Below are 20,085 nucleotides of genomic sequence, written 5' to 3'. Positions count from 1 at the left end.
CATATTAATCTCATATCTCAGCATCACATCATAATAATGGCCAGCATGCATCTGAACGCAGTCCCTCAGGCAAGTGGTAAAACCTCCAGAGAGAAAGCTCTGGGTGGGTTTGTTTTGTGATGTGCAGAAGGACAGTTCAGTAATTAACTTTCTACAGTCACCCAACACTTTTCCTCAATGTGTGTGTGTGTGTTCCACAATGCAAGGATTAGAGAGGGCTTTTGAGAGTCAAGGCCAATCAACAGAGCTTTGTGTGAATCAAAACAAATGTTTAATGGGGTGGATTTATTGGCTCTGCAGAACAGTTGAAGAGTTGGAGAGCAGGATTTGTCTCTCAGAGTGGGAATTTAATGAAGCTAATTGGGTAATATAGACAATGCACATAAAACATGGAGATTTGTAAGACTGGCACCCAAACAAATGCATCACAAATCAAACCAAATCAAACAAAAGAGACCAAAGGTTTGCAACATAAAATGCACTGAATGTTTGGTTAATTAAAACTTAATGCAGAGGATGAGACAAACCTGTAGCATTGAAGAGAACTATGTAGAATGGTTCATCTGTCTCTGGTAGGTCATCATCTACCACAGCAACTGATATGTTCTTCATCCACTCTCCAAAATCAAAGACCAGCATTGAGTCGTTACGCAGTGGAGTGAAGTCACCTGGTGATGTGTCACCATACTCAAAGCGGTACTTCACTGTGGTGATAAAATTAGCCAGCCCAGCTCGCAGAATGGTAAAATTGGCCACGCCCCCTTCTTGCACTCTCTGAACCACAGGCTCTAGAGAACACATTACAAACAAGAACAAAATGACGTTTTATATTGACAGTGAGCAAATATAACATAGCCTACCACACCAATGACCTGGATTGGTAAAGGGGTCTATTACAGAACACTGTTTCCACTTCAGAGTAAGAAAAATAAATAAATTACTGTTTAAAAGTTTAAGATTAGTTCATCAATTTTTTTTTTTTTTTGAAAGAAGTTTCTTATGCTCAACAAATATGGATGTATTTGATCAAAATTCAGTACAAACAGTAATATTGTGAAATATTATTATAATTTAACTGTTGGATAAATCACCTTTTTTAATGTATTTTAAAATCTAATTTGTTCCTGAAAAATTACGGCAGTCATTTTCTTCTCACAGTCATAGTCTTCTGTATCACATGATCCTTTAGAAATCATAATTTGCTGATTTGGTGCTCAACAAACATTTATTATTATTATTATTATTATAAATGTTGAAAACCTGTTGTGCTATTTATTATTTATTTGTAAAAAACAAATTTCATTTTTAGTGCAATTTTCCCCCGAAATTGCGCTTGTTAACTCATGATTTCTGTTCTGTGCGTCTGTGCGCACCAATCTTGCACTTCTATCTACTCCTCAACCAGACCACCTAGAGACTTCGGGTTTTCGGCATTATGTTAAGGAAGGTCTAATCTCGGGAACGCACAAAAAAAATCCAGGAAAAGATTTACTATCTCTTAGTGTTGTGATCCCATGAGGTGAGAAAATTGCGCTAAAACACTCACCGAGTTTTTATTACTTGTTTCATAATTCTTTGCTGAATAGAAAGTAAAAAATAAATAAATAAAAAAATAAATATTGAAACTAATATTTGAATTTGTGACAATATAAAAGTATTCACTGTCAATTTTGGTCAATTTAATGAATCCTTTCTAAAAAATATTTTTTTATTTTCTAAAAAATAATAATAATAACGTATTCATTTGTTTATATACTGTATATAAACTTCTCACAATAGTTGTTTTATTTCCCACAATATGAATTTACATGTCACAATGGGATTTTTTTTAACTTATTTTAAACTTTAGCTTGCTGTTTCCCCTGCTGAAAAGTACAGCATAAACCAGCAGGAATTCTATGCAGGGGGCTCATTTGTAACCTTTTTATCTTCAAATGAATATTTTCATTGTAATATTACAAACATACCGGCAAAATATATTGGATCATCATTCTCACGAATGCTTAACCTTGCACTGAGATTGTTTCCTAGTCTTGCTCCACCAAATGTATTCAGAAGGGTGATGGTGAAATTTTCAATTTTCTCTGGGATCTGCATCAAACAAAAGATCAGTTTGTAATATAGATATGTTTGTCTTCATTAAACAGAATTATCTACAATTGCTAAAGCTTACCTCATCTGGCACAGAAAATAGGGTCAGGTTCTTCAGGTACTCCCCTTCAGCAAAGATGATCTCACCCTGCACAGGGTTGATGTCTCCTGAATGGGTCGGCTCAAGAACCCAGAAGACTGACACGTTCCCAAACCTACCCCTGCTTCTCCCAATGGGATAGGATGCTATCAGAGATCATAATGTGATGTTATTTTAAACTGAAAAACAACTGAAACTAAAAGATAAGAAAGTAAAGTGACCCAAAGCTGTAGCTTAAAGATCTCTGTACCTGACTGAACATCCATGGCTTTACTCTCATTGATGGTGAAGTCTAGACCAGATTGAATGAACTCAATGACCCCATATGGGTCATCACTCTTACGCACGGTAATGTTGACCTGCCTTCGGTTACCAAGGCGACTAGCTGGCGTGCTGTGGCTACTAAGGACCACTGAGAATGTCTCATCTAGCTGAAGACAAAACATCAGACAAACTTTTATAAGTCAGGCTTACTTAAAATTCACAAAGTCAGTTCATTACAGGGTATATGACAACCCTTAGTCACCACTAATCATTAGTCCTGAGGACTTACCTCTGGTATCCCATCAGGCTTGGCTACTAAGGCCACCATTACTTCTCTCTCCCCTGGCTGGAACTCTAGGATCCCTGTGGCACCATAAAACTGAGCATTTCCAGAAGGAATCACTGTATATCTTATGAGTTGATTGAGTAGCTGGCCCTGCTCTCTGCTCACCCTCAGTTCAACAGTCTCCCCCTCCTGCACAGCCAACAAATCAGAGTGACTGAGTGAGTGCATGGGTGGTTGAGTGAATGAATGAATGAATTAATGGGTGAGTGAGTGATTCAGTGAGTGAGTGAGTGAAGGGGAGAGTGAATGAGTGAGTGAGTGCATGGGTGGTTGAGTGAGTGGGGGGAGGGAAGGAGGTAGGGTGAGTGGTTGGGTGAGTGAGAGGATGGGTGAGTGAGTGGGGGAGGGGGAGGGGGAGGGGGAGAGTGAGTGAGTGAGTGAGAGAGTGAATGAATAAATGGGTGAGTAAGTAAGCGAATGAGTGAGTGCATGGGTGGTTGAGTGAGTGAGTGGGTGAGTTAGGTCAATCAATCGATCAATCAATCAATCAATCAATGCCTTACATTGATCAACCAAGGTCCTTTAGAGACTGGTGAAAACTCAAATATTCCTCCAGGGTCATCGTTCTCCAGAATGACAATTTCTCGGCTCGTGAAACCTGGTTTCAGGATCTGGTTGTCCACATTTGTCCTGTACAACAACATGGTGATAATGAGTGACACTGTAATGTAATATTATTAGAAAGCTGAAAAATACTGTACTGTAATATATTATGCATTTTATGTGTCTTATAAATATGCCCATACTGCTTAAAACAGAACATGATTGATGAACATCCATTATAATATACCATACTGTAACAAACCATTTGCCAGATTTATATTTAGTGTGTTTATGAGTTTGTTCACGCTGGAATTTGAAAGCGTATTAAATATGCTAGACCAAAGGCTTCTTGGTTAAGCTGATTTGACAAGTCATGTTTTAAAGCAACCCACTATCCTCCCTCCTCAGCGGGTGTCTTGTGCATAAACTGAGCTTGGCTTGGCCTGAGCACTGAAGGCTCCAGATAATTAGTAAAATGGCTGACAAAGAGCTTGCAGGAGAAGTGTTCCAAACAAACACATTCAGAGGATCTGCTGCATGCATACAAACAATGATGTTTTTACAGAATAGAATAAAGGAATTTGGTAAATGAGGTGTTAAATGAGTACAAGCAGCATTTGCCTGCATCCAAGTGCAGTAACCCCCAAAATATACAAACACACTCTTGCTATTCATTTCACACACCCAAATAAAAGAGACATCCCCCATCGAAACATTAAGACAAAGCCCCTGAAAGTTCAGAGTGGATACTTTTCCACATAAAGAGTTGATTCACACCACACAAAAAGGCACAGTCTCTCTAGTACGCACTTACCCAAAGTACACTACAAAGCGAGCTGTTTCTACCCTACGAAGGAAAAGTGGGGGAGGACAAAGATATTCCCGGCACAATGATTACAAGATAAACAAACACTTTGATTAAATCAAAACTGCACACTGTATGTGTGTATCCAATAAGCATTTGGAGACTTAAATCATGCCTTAAAATGTCTGAATATTATTATAACAAGTAAAACAGACCTGTCTAGTGTAAGAATGACGGTCTCATTGATCTCTGGGATGTTGTCAGCCATTACAGTGATGTTAATTGCTGCTTCACTTTGTCCTGAGAAGAACTTGACTGATCCAGTGAAAGGTGAAATGTCACCCTCAGTGACATCATCTTTGTTCTCGCCAGTGGGCCGCAGCCTCCAGAAGACCTCTGCCTGACCATCAGTCCCATCTCGCCTCAGCTGAAGAGTTATCTAAAGGCAGAGAGAATAATTTTTCCATTTTTTCTCTATCCAAGTATACAGTAGGGTCCAAAAGTCTGAGACCACATCAACAATATGGGATTTTAAATCTGCATTAAAACAGGATTAAAAAAAAAAAAATTGTCCATGAGGGTCTTGTGTACCAAGCTGCTGTTTGAATCTTCTGGTTCCAGCGCCACCACTGTCTGATTACTGGTGAAGCCAATCTCTCCATTAGCAATATCAGGTGTGATGATCAGGGATATGTTTAAAGCTCCTCCAAAACGAGGACTCACAGATGGGATCGGTGGGGTGATGTTCTCCAACTGCACACTGTCCAACTAAGGAGAGACAAAAAAAAAAAACAATTACCTGTTAATACACCTGTTTGCAACAAATCAGTGTAAACAATATCAGTAAAAAGGAAATTAATTTTTGCAACAAATGCCAATTGGAAATGTTTAATTATCATGTTGGATTGTCCTATGAAAACTCTGCCTGTCAAACAAGCACTTCAAATGCTTGGTCATCCTCTTCTGAGATGCTATGAGAGTATTTTTGCTGTCATAGCATCTTTCAATGGCTCTTGTATTGCTTCTCTGCATTGCTTAATCAACAAGACAACACAAATCCCATGGCAACCAGCCAGAAGCCTAAGTTTTGTGTCTGTAAGATTTTGTAAAGTTTTTTGAAAGAAGTCTCTTATGCGCACCAATGCTGCTTTTATTTGGTAAAAAAAAAAAAAAAAACAGTAAAAACAGTCATTTTGTGACATAGTATTACAATTTAAAAATATAAATGCAATATTATCCTGTGGTTTAAACCGTGATATTTTTTTTCAGGATGAATTGATGAATAGGCTTAAATTGATTAGAAACTCTATGAAGAAGCTTCACAGAGAAACTACAACTTTAAAATAAATAAATAAACAGCCTCATAATTAAAGTCATTTATATTTATACAGATGCTTTTAATCACAGTGCATTCAAGCTATATATTTTATCAATATATGTATTTCTTGACATTGTCAGAAGGTCTTTGAATGACATATCCTACCTGAATGAGGAAATGAGCCCCATTCTGCAGAAAGGCATCAATTCGAATGGGCAAGATGAGTTCAGCTTGTGACTGACCAGAACTGAACAGCACACTGTTGACACTGGTACCATTCAGCACCCCATCCCTGGGTCGTGAGGGGTCCAGTGGTCTGGCAGGTATGTAGAGGGCAGTTAGGGTAAGTCGTACCTCTCCCATGGTCCCCCCTTCTCGGAGGAAGCTAAGTGACAGGAAGCGTCCCTCTGGCTGACTCTGAATACTTTGATTCTTTCTTAGATGAAAGCCAAATTGACCATAGACATTGTCACTATCTTGAATGAAGAACACCATCTGTGAAGGAAGAACAATATAATTCAGTTTCCTTACAGGAATGTTCTGTCTTCCATAGTTAAGCTTAGTTACAGACAATTACTATAGACAATCATTTCAATCACTCATCCGTTATTTTGTTCCAACAAGCAAATACACAGTAATGCACTTAGTCTATGGGTCAAAACATTACTCCAGAATAAACTTTAAAATGCACATTGTTTCAAAAAAACTGTGGGAAACAAAAGGCGTATTTTAAAGAATGAGGGTTTTCAAAAAGTTTTCATGACCATTATTTATATTGTATGAAAAAAACTAAACTAAACTAAACTAAACTAAACTAAACTAAACTAAACTAAACTAAACTAAACTAAACTAAACTAAACTAAAAACAAAAATACCCTACAGGAATTCCATTGGTAATGGACAACCAGAAGTTCATCCTAAAAAAGCAGTCCTAATGCCAAAAAAGAGGATTTGGACAACTTTAATACTCAAAAAAGAACCACATAACACCGTGTCCTAACCAGACACGATTTGATAAGATTCCAGCAACAGGCAATTTTTCTGTCCTCACCAGACATGTTGACAGGGGATTTGCAGGATAATTTGAATCAATTATCCATTGTCGGTTTCAAGTAACGCAAAAAAAATTATATTCAACTCAAATAAAAAAAGTAAAAAAAATTAAACACTAAAAATAGAATCCTCTGTCACTCATTGTGTATGCCATGATGGCTAGTTACAACAAAAATTCTAATGGTAATAGCATGGTAAATATGCCTTTTTATCTCATGTCACAGCGTGTCTGGATTAAAATATTTTATCTTCAATCATAATTGAGGGAAGACTCAATATTATCTGTAGTAATTCACAGTGTCACAGATGGATTTAATAGATTGCAAGTGAAACACTGCTTTAAAGGGATACTCCACTTTAAAATTAAAATTCTGTCATCATATTCTCACCCTCATGTTGTTTCAAACCTGTATGAATTTCTTTCTTCTGCTGGACAGAAAGGAAGATATTTAGAAGAATGTCAGTAACCAGACAGTTTCTGGTCTCATTGACTTCCATAGTAGGAAAAAAATATACTATGGAAGTCAATGAGACCAGAAACTGTCTGGTTATTGATATTCTTCTAAATATCTTCCTTTCTGTTCAGCAGAAGAAAGAAATTCATACAGGTTTGAAACAACATGAGGGTGAGAATATGATGACAGAATTTTCATTTTAAAGTGGAGTATCCCTTTAAAGTTCAGTTTCTTCTTGCGATAAACTCTAACATAACCTGATATATTCCTCCCTATATAGAAAATATAGCAAAAAAACAATGTCACCATTCATTACAGTAAATGTAACATCAGACTATCTGTGTAAAACTCACAGTGAACTAATCTTAGAAAGCCCTTCTCTTTCATTAGACCTCACGAGAGCGTAAAAATAGCATTCATGAGCTAGTTTATTACTCTGTCATTTACCCTAGCCTCATCAGACCAAGGCACAAGACCTCTCTAAATATTTGTAGTACTGCAATTTGGGGATTTTGTCAGTGAATTTAAGGACAGTTGACATAAATAGGCTTCTCACACTTAGTTTTCACATCCTCCAAAGCCAATTCAGCTATCAAACTTCTGCTTACACTTATGGGTAACTGATGTGTTTATACATAAACACGGGTTGGATATATTCACTTCTTTCACACATAATCAAACTTGCAACAGACACATTATAAAGAGAACACACAGACACCCACAGGCTATGCTGTGGGCTATTTTGTGCTGGGACCACATGAAGGGAACACCCAAGTGACACAGTGTAACAAGTAGTCTGTGATGCTGCTGTGCCAGAGAGACACATGTGTCTCGTTTTACGCCACATCCGCTTAAACGGACTTAGTGCTGCCCAGATGGTAACTAAGAACCAGCTCTGATCCGGGAACTTCCTCTTTGACAAGTGGTTCTAAGCCAGAGTAAGACAACAACCTCCCTGGATGTCTCACCACAAACCTCCCAGTGAGGTCCAAGAGGGATCTGCTACCATGGCTGTCTGAAATTAAGCATAAACATCTAGAATATCAAAGCGGGTGACATTTCAACATGTAGGACAACCAGTGCCCGGGCACACTATGAATAATAATATTTTCCTTCCAAAAAATTAAAAAGAGTGCTTCAAGTTGTCATCAACGTCAACTCGCGAATCTTTCAAAACTAAATCCACCTCAGAATTGAGCAACCACCGATCTCTGATCTGCAATCCAAACACATTCTCTAAATGCATTAGTTAAAAACCAAACACATGCCGAGCACTCACTTCCATAGGCTCATCCACTTCAGCCCCTCCTTGTACAGATCCTGGGATCAGTCTGAGGAGGAAGGCCTCTGCTTCTTCAGGAAGGTTGTCTTGAGTGATGTTTAAAGGCAGTACGGCATTCATCTGGCCCTCAGCAAACCTCAGGGTACCTGATGAAGGGTTAAGGTCGGCAGAGACTGGAGTCCTATCCATCGAGTTTCTAGTAATATTCCATTGAACTGAAACAGCTCCATGAGTTCCTCCGTTCCGCACAATGATGATGCCTTCGTATCTGAGACAGACAAACTTTATCAGTATATGATTTATAATTAATGAAATATAATTTATGATATTATACATCATATTATATTTTACACACACTACTGTTAAAAAGTTTTGGGTCAGTAAATACAATATTTTTATTAAATTGATCAGAAGTGACATTCATAATGTTACAAAAGCTTTCTCTTTCAAATAATTCTTTTTTTTTTTAACTTTCTATTCATCAAACAATCCTGAAAAAAAGTATCATGGTTTCCACATAAATATTAAAGGGTTAGTTCACCCAAAAATGAAAATTCTGTCATTAATTACTCCCCCTCATGTCGTTCCAAACCCATAAGACTTACGTTCATCTTTGGAACACAAATGAAGATACTTTTGATGAAATCTGAGAGATTTCTGTCCCTATAGACAGCTACACAACTGACACTTTGATGCTTCAAAAAGTTAATAAAGAGAACGTAAAACTAATCCATATAATTTGAGCGGTTTAGTCCATTTTTTCTGAAGAGACTTGATCGCTTTATATAATAAACAGATTGAATTTAGGCTTTTATTCACATATAAACACTGATCAGCGAACATAAACAGAAGCTCAAATGAACCTGCTTGATGCGAGAGAACAAACATTTTGCGGAAGCTCAAACGTGCCGCATAACACACGAGAATGAACCTCATTGGTTCTTGCACTTCCGTTTACCAGATCTGATGTGTGTGCTGATGAATGTTTATATGTGAATAAAAGCCTAAATCCAATTTGTTCAGCATATAAAGCGACCGTGTCTCTTCAGAAAATTTTGGACTAAACCTCTCAATTCATATGGATTAGTTTTTAAATCTTTATGAACTTTTTGAAGAGTCGCAGTTGTGTAGCTGCCCATGGAGGGACAGAAAGCTCTCAGATTTCATAAAAAATATCTTCATTTGTGTTCAGAAGATGAACGGAAGTCTTATGGGTTTGAACGACATGAGGGTGAGTAATTAATGACAGAATTTTCATTTTTGGGTAAATTATCCCTTTAAGCAGCACAACTGTTTCATTGATATAATAATAAATGTTTCTTCAGCACCAAATCAATATACTAGAATTATTTCTGTGACACTGAAGACTGGAGTAATGGCTGCTGAAAATTCAGCTTTGACATCACAGAAACAAATTATATTGTTGTTAAATTATATAATTTTAATATAGCCTAATATTATATAATAAAATAATATTTCAAAATATTACTGTTTTACTGTATTTCTAATCAAATACATGCAGCCATGGTGAGCATAAGAGTTTTTTTTTATATCTTACCGAACCAAACTTTGGAATGCTGGTGTATAAATGCATATATTATATTTATTATTTAATATTTAAAGATTTTTAAACAGTTGAATTGTTAAAACGGGTATGTTGTATAGCAAATTATATTTAGCTTTTGTTTTGAAATTTGTGTGAAATTTTGTTAGCTTTATTTTCTATTGACTGTTAAACTGCTTTGGAACAATTTGAAGTGTAAAAACTGCTATACAAATACATTGAATTGAAATGAGTAGCAACTATGGTCACACTTTAGTTCAGGGCCCAATTCTCACTATTAACTAACTTTTAACTATGACTTTTGCTTCAATAAACACCTAATTACTGCTTAATAATAGTTAGTAAGGTAGTTGTTAAGTTTAGGTATTGGGTAGGATTAAGGAATATAGAATATGGTCATGCAGAATAAGGCATTAGTATGTGCTTTATAAGTACTAATAAACAGCCAATTTTATAGTAATATGCATGCTAATAAGCAGCTAGTTAATTGTGAGAATCGTACCTTGAACTAAAGTGTTTCCGCAACTACCAATAGGAATGAAGACATTGGATTTTACATGTTCCACCTTTTCTCAGAAACAGTGAAACGGTTTGACAACCTGCCATGTGTATTTGGTGTAATATAAGAGATAGGCTTTCTTATTCCCTGTTACATTACACCTGGTTAGGACACTCTGTTAATAACCAAGACAATATGGCTCTTTTAATCAAATAATGCAATAATTCTCATGCACATTGAACACATTAATACAAGTATCTTTAAACTGTTAACAATATCCTACTTACATCGGGGTCAGGTCTTCATTGATAATGTGTGGTTGTATGGGGGAAGGACTGATTGACAGAACTCCATAAGGCTTATCATTGGGCTCGATGGTCACGAGTGCCATACTTGGCGTCATCAGCACCGCGTCACCCAATAGGGTCTCTTCCAGAAGAACCACCTGGAAAGACTCTGCAATCTCTGGAATGTTGTCATCTCTGATGCTGAAGCGGAGTTCTGTTTCATGGATCCCTGGAGGGAAAACAACCATCCTCTCAGCCTGTAGATCCACAAAGTCCGTCAGCAGTGTAGCACTGGCCGCTCCATTGCCCGTAACGACTGCATAGGCCACAGACACTGTCCTGTCATCAGAACCGATCAGAAGACCATCCTCAGTTCTACCACGAGTAACGGTAAGAGAAATGACACCGATGTTCTCCGGCACAACCAGTGTGGGCTTGGAGAAGCGGACGGGAGCATCATTACGGGAGATCTTGATCTGCACACTGCTTCTGTTAGGATTGAGTAAAGCTCCGCCAGCTGCTTCTGTCAAACGCACTGTGAAGGTTTCATCATCTTCTGGAAGCTAAAGGAGATGTGAGATCAAAAACAACACATATTAGGATTAAGACTAATGCAGAACATCTAACTGTTGATGTGACGTTTCATTAAGGTCAGAACGGAACCAAAATTTTGTGTTTAGTGCATGTTCCAGGATTTTTTTATGAATGATTCATTACAACAAACAAACACAAAAAAAATTTATTTATGCTATTTTACAAAAAATCAGTGTGCCTTGATTATTTGAACTAGATTTTTAACTATCTTATTGAGAGCATATTTTTAAGAGTCATTTTATAGCATACACACAAATTTAGAAATATATTAAATATAGTCAAAATACACATTCATGGTCCTCTTATTTTTTTAGCCTCTCTTCCCCAACAGTCTGTAAATATAACCCACTTCTCACAATCCAATCAATTGTGAAGGGATTAAATCAAGTCTCGACCTGCATGTTTTTCTCATTAAAAAGACACTTTCTCTCAGAAAAGTGCCTTATGGAGATAACAAAAAGTTATGAACGGGTTTCACATTAACTTTAACCTGTCATTATTCATGTGATTTATTTAATGTTTACTAAAAAAAAAAACAGTACCTTGTCATCTTGTATCATGATGCTGAAAACCACAACAGCACGACCAGGAGGAATAGTAATGTTCCCCATGTCTGGACTGAGATCTTCATTGGCAGGGTTTGGACCTCCAAAAATCTGTGAATTCATAAAGAAATATAGATAGAATATGCAATATAATCAACAACATATTTTCTTCTTCTTTTTTTCATTAGCAAAGTCAAAAACGTTCTGGCAATGCTCACCTCAAAGTTGACGGTCACAGTCCCATAGGTTCCTTTCTCTCGGAGAAGAGTGAGAGGAACATATTGGCTTCTACCTCTTGGCTCCTCCACAGTAATGAGGGAGGTCTAAACAGAAAGCAAACATAATATCACTGTTTCATGCATGTACTGACACAATTAGAAATTAGGGATATCAGGAACTGCATTAACAGATTAAGAGACGAGGTCCTGTGACACAGGTGTCCAATTCAGCTCCTGGAGGGCCAAAGTCCTGCAGAGTTTAGCTAAAACTCTAATTAAACACATCTGAACTAGCTAATCTAATTCTTCAGGATAACTAGGCAGTGTCCGACATGATATACTCTCTGAGTAGGTACTTCTTTTGAATAAGTACTTACTTTGCAAGTGTTAAAAATGTATGTTCGGTAGCACTTTATTTTACAGTCCTGTTCCCCATGTACATACAATGTACTTATTATAGTAATTACAATAACTGGGTAATAACTAGGTACTAATCCTGAACCTATCCCTAACCTAACCTTAACCCATGTGGTTACCTTATATTAACCAGTACTTTCTTAGGTAAGTACACTGTAAGTATATGTAAGTGCACATACTGTAAAATTAAGTGCAACCATATGTTCTATACATAGTATGAATGTATGTGTTATGAATGTAATCCCAACGCAATACATTCGTCATATTGTCACATTGTTATGTGGCTTATAGTTGCATAGTTTTGCTGACATTCACAATTATTCTCCTCTCTTCTGAATATCACATTATTATTAGGGGAGTAACAATAATCGTGTCACAATATATCGCAATACAAAAGTGCAACAATATGTATCGTGGATGGTGACAATATGTATCGTGGATAGTTCACCCAAAATAAAAATTTCTGTGTGAGAAAAGTTTTCAGAGTTTTAGTGTCAGTAATAATGTTGAATATAATGTAGAATAATGCAATGGGGGAATATCTGTTGGTCCTGATAATGCCAAATGTCTTACGTTACCAGTAAAAAGTGGCCTACATTATTTTAAATATATCTAGTGAGTGACAGAGCGCAAGCATATTAGTCTAAAATAATTCTGTATTTTCAGCTTCAGAATCATGAATATTTTTATTCTGGTGTCACCATTGTCCTTGGGTTACAAGCACCAAGTCCAAGCCTATTCAGTTACACCTACAATGTAATATCAAATTTTGCATTTTAATCAACAGTACATTTTTTGTTAACCTTTTATTATGTCTTGGAGTATTGCAATAATATCCTATCGTGAGTTCAGTATCATGATGTATCGAATGTGACATGAGGGTATTGTTACACCCCTAATTATTATTGTTATTTTTGTAATGGAAAAAAGCAACTTGGCAACCTTTCCTCTCAGGCATCTGACCCACACCACTCCCTCACTCTCACTCTCACTTTCTCATCCATCGAATACAACCCTTACAAATATACAACCCCATCGATGGATCATCTTCAACACACACACACCACAGAAAAAAAGTAAAACAAGTTCATGCTTACAGTCACCCCAACCCAGCATGCTCTGAACAACTTCTTCCTGCTAATCATTGAGGAAATAAAAATAAACTTACTGAGTTGAAGGAAATTATTCCGAAGGCATTATCATTAGACAGGATGGTGATGGTGGCAGTATTTGGAGTTCCCACCGTGACGCCATTTGATGAGCTCTGAAAAAGTAAATAATTGAAATGAGAGATAAAAAAATAAAAAAAATGTGTGTGTGTGTGTGTGTGTGGTCACCGTGATTTTGCCAAGAAAGACATGTTCCTTGTTCAACATATTTTGTTGATCCTGGAACAATATTCCTGTCTGAAAATGTAGTCCTAACCATATCCCTATACCCCTAATCCTAACTACTAGTTATCCCTAAAATCAGAGGGAGATGATAGGTGAATAACACTGATGTAGAAGCACCTAAATGTAGAAGCCTAAACTTGACATAAACTGCAAACTTGTCCCTCAAATCTGATTGGTTGATTGGAATGTTGTTTCAGGATCAACACAGATGTTGTTCCAAGGAACATATTGCACTTGGATCCATAATTGTATTTTATTTCATTTCATTTCATTTCATTTCATTTCATTTCATTTCATTTCATTTCATTTTATTTTATTTATTTTTCAAAACAAATAGGACGTAAACCTGAACTTGACAGCATTGATCATGCTTATGAAAAAAAAAAAAAAATGTAACGTACAATTCCTTGCGCTCAGGTAGTTTGGCGTGACTGGCCTGGAACGCTACAAAGTCGTGAGTCGTGGTTTGAAGTCGTGATTTACGTGCTATAACCAATTTATCCAGAAATCCATAAAAAAAAAGTTTCTGTAGCTGTAAATGCAGAAATTTTTAATTTCAGATTAAACATATTGTATGTATATTTGTAAGTGTGTATGAGTGTCTATGATGCAGAGTACAAAAAAAGCATTACCACATAAGAACACAAACCCCATACAGACCCTTTTTTGAGAACCCCATTAAAATGAGCTTTTCCCAGCTATAACAGAGATTTCTTTCAGCAACAGAGCTCTGGTTGCAGTGGCAGCGCAGTCATGAAATACACAAGCTCAGACAATTCCCTGCTGCCCGTGACTAAGATCCAGCTCGGTACCAAAACGCATAAATGCTCTCCCTCCTCCTTCTGCTGCAGTGTACGAATACTTTTATAGAGATACATCCGTAGCAGACATTTGTTAAGACTTGCTTACAAACATTTTAATAAAAAAAATGATAAGTGAGATAATGGAGCACAGAAAATAAATAATAAAACAACAGTTTTTCTTTTCCCCATTATGTTTTTTTTTTTTTGTCTGTCAATAATTAGCATGTGTTTTATGTAAATTTCTCTTAAGGACTGTCTCGGTTTCCTTTTAGTGCCTTCAGCTTGGGTTTCATTTCATGCCAGTGGTCTTTTGTTACCCTTAAGTTGCCCCATTCTGCCAGCCTAAGGTTCATTTGTTAAACAGCGGACAAGTAGACAGTGGAGCCATGACCTGTTGTCATTAATCACTCACTGTCAACAGACTGGGACACCACAGTACAGAGAGGCACTGCTATGAGAAACACATCCTTAGACAACACATTAAGGTGATGAATGTAATTTTTCATGTTAAAATACCTCCATCTCAGTTTAATGTTTAATGAGATGAGTAAAAGTAAGCCATTTGTTGATTTTTCCTCAAATTTCTAAACAGTGTGTCTTCATTCACTGGCGTACACAAATGTATGCATGAAATCTGCATACAAAGCTTTTCATGAATAAGATATAAGATATCAGATATAAGTATGCGCTGGCTAGTGAGAGGTTAGCCATTTGCTGAACAAGTTGAATGTGTGAGGCTTCCAGTGTCAGACGCTTCCAGTTATATTAGCTGTACAAAAACAATCCGTTATGCTGCTTGACATTGCAAATTGGTATTTGTCATTATATAATTTTAATTTATTATAGTAACAATAAACACACTGGTTTGTAGCACAAATAGTTTAACGGTTTACTGCACTTTTCTATTCTTCTAGTTATTTATCATGAATAGGAAGTCTCACAAAAGTTAATAACATTTGACACACATGACATTTCTCAAGGATCGTCTTTAGAGAGCTGAGAGTGACTAAAGACTGTAAAGGAAGGTTGTGTGGAAAGCCCTTATATGATAGTTTTGGCCGTGTTTTATGCACATTGCTAGCCTTGGGCATGTGGTCACTCATTAACATTAGAACGAGGTTAAGAACAAATTCATGTGTGTGCGCATGTGTTGTGAATTAGGCAGATTTTTTTTTTTGTGAGAAGTTCTCCTGCGCATATAAATGCACACAATCATTAGTAAATGAGACCCAGGGTCCCAATGTCATCTTTTGGATCAACTAATAGCATACAACCTGAGGAAAACCTTTTGGAAACAGGTGTTATTTCTGCAGTTCCATTTGCTGCCACTAGTGGTGCATAAATTAAACTCCTAGGAGATTCTCCTCCTTTGCGTGTTATAGGAAGCTTATTTCCAGGCTTGTGCTTTTCTTATAGTGATTAGCTTTGCATAACATCTCTTTAATCTTACGGCACTGACAGTTGTGGCTGTCACAGTTGGTTATTTCGCTTGAAGGTGACTTCTAACATAGGGTTGCTGCTGCAGTGCCATTACTTAACCCTTATAAAAAGTTAGTGGAACCCATCAAAGGCCATGCAAAGGCTTATGAGCCATTGAGCTGTGGTTGAAGAGTTGACAAGCTTTCAGTGCTGTCCACTCAAGCAAGAATTTCAACCACTCTGGGATTCCCACTATTGAGATGGATTACTCGTAAAATGGGCAGAGGAAGCGTTAAAATTTAACACTTACTTAGCCGATGCTTGCACATGAAGCACCTTTAAAAAAGTAATTTTTCAGTTAAAGGGATACCTCACTGATTAGCATTAAGCATTGTATCAGTGGAAACCCGGTTGTATTTTCAAATGACCGTGCTTCCCTCCCTCATGTCCCCCTGAGAGGAGAGATTTCTGTATTGTGTGTGAAATACAGCTCAAATAAAATAAATATAATTATTATATGAAAAACTTACATCTAAAAATGTAACCGCAATAAAATCTGAAGATTTAAACAAAATGTGAATATTTAAAACTGAAATAAAAAATAAATTACATCTAAATACAAAATATTTAAAATAATAAAAATTACAAGCACATAACAAAATAATTAAAAACAAAACAAAAAACCCTAACAATTTGGTAATGAGGTTAAAAAGCCTTATTATCTTACACAGTGTTGCTGCGTAAATCGATCTTGTTTTATGGATGCTTAGATATAAAGATTCAATAAAGATTTATTTTATTTATTTATTTGAATAGAAAACGAAACCCCCTTGAACAACCTGAAATTAAGGCCCAGTTTCACAGACAGATCTTAGATTAAGCCAGGATTAGGCCTTAGTTCAATTAGGGCATTTATAACTTTAATAAATGTGCCTTAGAAGAAACAAACAAAACAAAAAAAACATGGTGTGCATCTTGAGACAAAACAATGGCACTAACATATTTTTTGTCAGAGCAAGTTGCTTTCAGTTAAAACAGCTCAAATATGCATTTTAGTCTGAGACTAGGCTTAAGCCTTGTCTGTGAAATCGTGGGTAAATGTCTTGCTTATAGGCACTATCGGCCAGCTTTTACTGGATTTGAACCTACACCCTTTCCAGACAGCAACATAGTGTCGGCCCAGATCCGGCCCACATCTGGTACGCGTGGAATCCACATGCACCAGATGTGGCCCGGATCTGGGCCGACACTATTTTGCTGTCTGGAAAGGGTGTAGGTTCAAATCCAGTAAAAGCTGGCCGATAGTGCCTATAAGCAAGACACTTAATTACATGCATAGATCTTTACAACTGGGCTCTACCTGCAGAGAGTCAGTATTTCCTGGTTCAAGCGTTACCTGCAGGCGGAGGTTGAACACAAAGGTCTCATCAGCCTCAGGTATGTCATCATCCCTCACAGCGATGAAGATAGTTTTACTGCTTTCAGAGGACAGGAGAAAAGCAGCAGCAGTTGTGGCCTCAAAGTCACCAGTGTCCTCTCCCTGAAGCTGGACAAACACAAGATAATGAATGGAAAACATGGAGAACAGTCATCAATTGTTTTAGTTTTGGGAACAATTCTTTTAGAGCATAGATGTTCTTTGTTTTTGTTTTATTTCGGAACTTGCTGAACAAAAATCAAGACTTGCATTGGGAGAAAACGGTTCATTATAAAACACCTCAAAGTTTGTGACGGGAAATCCCTGACCTCTTTTAAACTCAGCCTGCACCATCTGGTTGACAACTGCCACCTCTAGCACATGCTTTGATGCCACCCACTGCAAGCCGCTACAAAACGGGCTCTTAGATCCTTCCTTCTACAGTGAATTAATGGAAGCCATTCAATGAACCGGCAACACTTGCCCACTTACTATGCGTGCTAAACAGGCACTGCCTGCTTTGACAGTAGGAATATTTGTGTTTCTGTGCTAATTACGGCCATATGTGCTATGATATGATTTACCAGACAGATGCTTTGCTGTTGAGACCCAACCAGCTGTTAAGGCATTAAAACATCAGGCAGTTTAGAAGCACTGTTAGCTCAAAGGTTCTGTGGAGCCTTAATCAAATCTACAGTAAAAAACTATTTCTTACTCATCATGCTCTTATTATGTGCCATCAGTGTTGTGTGTGTCCTTATGACTTACTACTGATACAATTAAAAGGAGACATTATGTGATATATTTAGTTACTTTTTTTAAATAATGTTTTTTTTTTTTTTAAATGTTTGTTTTCTTTGGAATTTCAGCCAATGTTTATATAAACAAACTAACAAATAAACAAACTAATAAATATTAAAATACTATTAAAAAATAAAATTCAATCAAAATAATGTTTTTTTATAAAAACGAAACTTTTTTTTACGCTTTATGCATTTTCTGATAAAAGGCAGAACATTTTCTGTTCAACCCTGTTATGCTTTGGCATTTGCCCTTGTATTATACAATGACTTATTTATTCCTTTATTTTTATTTTGTATTATTTGTTTGTTTTTTACATTGTAACATTTATTTAAAAGGCACAAAGAAACTATAATAATTTACTGGTGGTTCTTTCTAAAAATGTAAGTGTCATGGACTGCCTGGTTTGTTTTCGTTTTCATGGACTTTAAGGGTACGTTTACACGACAACAATATGCTTGTTGATGCATATGCGGAGAAGTTTTTACTTTGAGTTTTCCGCGTACAGACGACACCATTGTTAAAACGATCCCCCTTCACACAGTTCTGCGAAAACGATTAAATACGCTGTATTCTGCTGCTGCGATAAAACACTATAAACTGAATACATAATAACATGTGCATGACGTCATCGTCTTCAGAGATTTGCATTTTTGTTGTTTACACGGAGACCGTTTTGAAACCCGTTTTCAAAAGTTAGCATTTTCAGGCACCCAAAACGCAGTTGTTGTGTAGATGATACAATTTGTATGTTTTTAGTTGAAAACGGTGTTTTCATGTAACATGTAACATATGTACATGTAACATATGGAACAAAGACACTGTAAAATAAACTGTTACCACAATTATTTTAAAGCCTGAAATAGCACCAAAATAGGAACATTTTGAGCAGCATACAGTTTAACTGTATCAAATTGTACATTTATTTTGATAAAACCAGGTTTGCTACATAGACTACAAACCCAACTGGCAGACCAACCCAATCTCACGGCAATTGGTAAAAATTTTACGAGGTGGCTAATTTGTACGAACCTCACACACATTTTTGCTAAATCGTACATATTTTACGAGTTGCCCAATTCGTTAGCTGAGTCCGAGGGGTGGGATAAACGGTTGTCTTTCAAATTCCCTCTGCACACAATAGGATAGCGCTACAACCAACCAGAGCGTTTTCCCACCAGCGGAGCTAGTTGATAGATTAAACTGTTGCCGTATCCGGTCGGCAAAACTCTGAACACATCTTCCTTTTTTAAGAATGACTTCAGTGCCATTCTTTGTTCTTTTCTCAAAGAAAAGCTTAACTCCAAGTTTTCCAGAGTCGCGGCCAAAGGCGATTCGAAAGACCGCTGTTTGCCAGCAGCAGCAGCCATCTTCTTTGTTTTCAAGTAGCAGGGAATTCACGCATTAGAAACAACGATTAACCACTCATGCAGATTGCTCTTCTAAACTTACCAGAACCAGAGCTGTGACATTAACTGGATCTCCAACTCGTTCCACCACCAGACGCACTATGGCCCTGCTGCTCTCGTTCACAACAAACTGAGTCTGGCCCTGGAACCTCAGCTCTGCCGACTCAGACCTGGCACTTGTGGTGAGCAGCATCAGAACCAGGCCAGCTAGACCGACAACAGCTGGCATTCCTGAAGAGAGAAAGAACATGTACAATTCAGTGACCATTCATCTGAACGGAGAATATTTCAATCTGCATAAATTAAATTTACAATTACAAGCCTCTGATACTGTCCATCTTTCACTCGCAGTAGATCTGACAGGGTGGTGCATAAATGAATCGTTACTGTTATGGTACTTGCACAGATTTCACACTTTCAAGGCAAGTGTACATACACCATAATAGCAGCTAGAATATATA

At 37.0% G+C, this 20,085-nt stretch overlaps 1 protein-coding gene across 1 annotated transcript in view; it reads right to left on the bottom strand.

Annotated features, from left to right (window-relative positions):
• The window catches only part of adgrv1 (adhesion G protein-coupled receptor V1), a gene marked incomplete at its 5' end in the record, with an annotated part of 127,935 nt that extends 108,082 nt beyond the window's left edge, over nucleotides 1–19,853 (bottom strand). Inside the window, 16 exons of the mRNA XM_084113738.1 lie at nucleotides 528–788; nucleotides 1,968–2,091; nucleotides 2,174–2,337; nucleotides 2,442–2,622; nucleotides 2,745–2,930; nucleotides 3,305–3,431; nucleotides 4,365–4,588; nucleotides 4,741–4,917; nucleotides 5,633–5,962; nucleotides 8,255–8,525; nucleotides 10,608–11,170; nucleotides 11,744–11,857; nucleotides 11,965–12,069; nucleotides 13,550–13,645; nucleotides 17,394–17,543; nucleotides 19,668–19,853. Of these exons, the coding sequence (XP_083969864.1) occupies nucleotides 528–788; nucleotides 1,968–2,091; nucleotides 2,174–2,337; nucleotides 2,442–2,622; nucleotides 2,745–2,930; nucleotides 3,305–3,431; nucleotides 4,365–4,588; nucleotides 4,741–4,917; nucleotides 5,633–5,962; nucleotides 8,255–8,525; nucleotides 10,608–11,170; nucleotides 11,744–11,857; nucleotides 11,965–12,069; nucleotides 13,550–13,645; nucleotides 17,394–17,543; nucleotides 19,668–19,853 (3,259 nt within the window). The remainder of the gene's footprint in view (nucleotides 1–527; nucleotides 789–1,967; nucleotides 2,092–2,173; nucleotides 2,338–2,441; nucleotides 2,623–2,744; nucleotides 2,931–3,304; nucleotides 3,432–4,364; nucleotides 4,589–4,740; nucleotides 4,918–5,632; nucleotides 5,963–8,254; nucleotides 8,526–10,607; nucleotides 11,171–11,743; nucleotides 11,858–11,964; nucleotides 12,070–13,549; nucleotides 13,646–17,393; nucleotides 17,544–19,667) is intronic.
• Nucleotides 19,854–20,085: the final 232 nt, after the last annotated feature.

The sequence above is a fragment of the Abramis brama genome (assembly GCF_963993115.1).
Source record: "Abramis brama genome assembly, chromosome: 5".
In the NCBI taxonomy this organism is placed as follows: Eukaryota; Metazoa; Chordata; class Actinopteri; order Cypriniformes; family Leuciscidae; genus Abramis; species Abramis brama.
The sequence above is the reverse complement of the archived record's forward strand: the minus strand, read 5'-3'. Positions and strand labels throughout refer to the sequence as shown.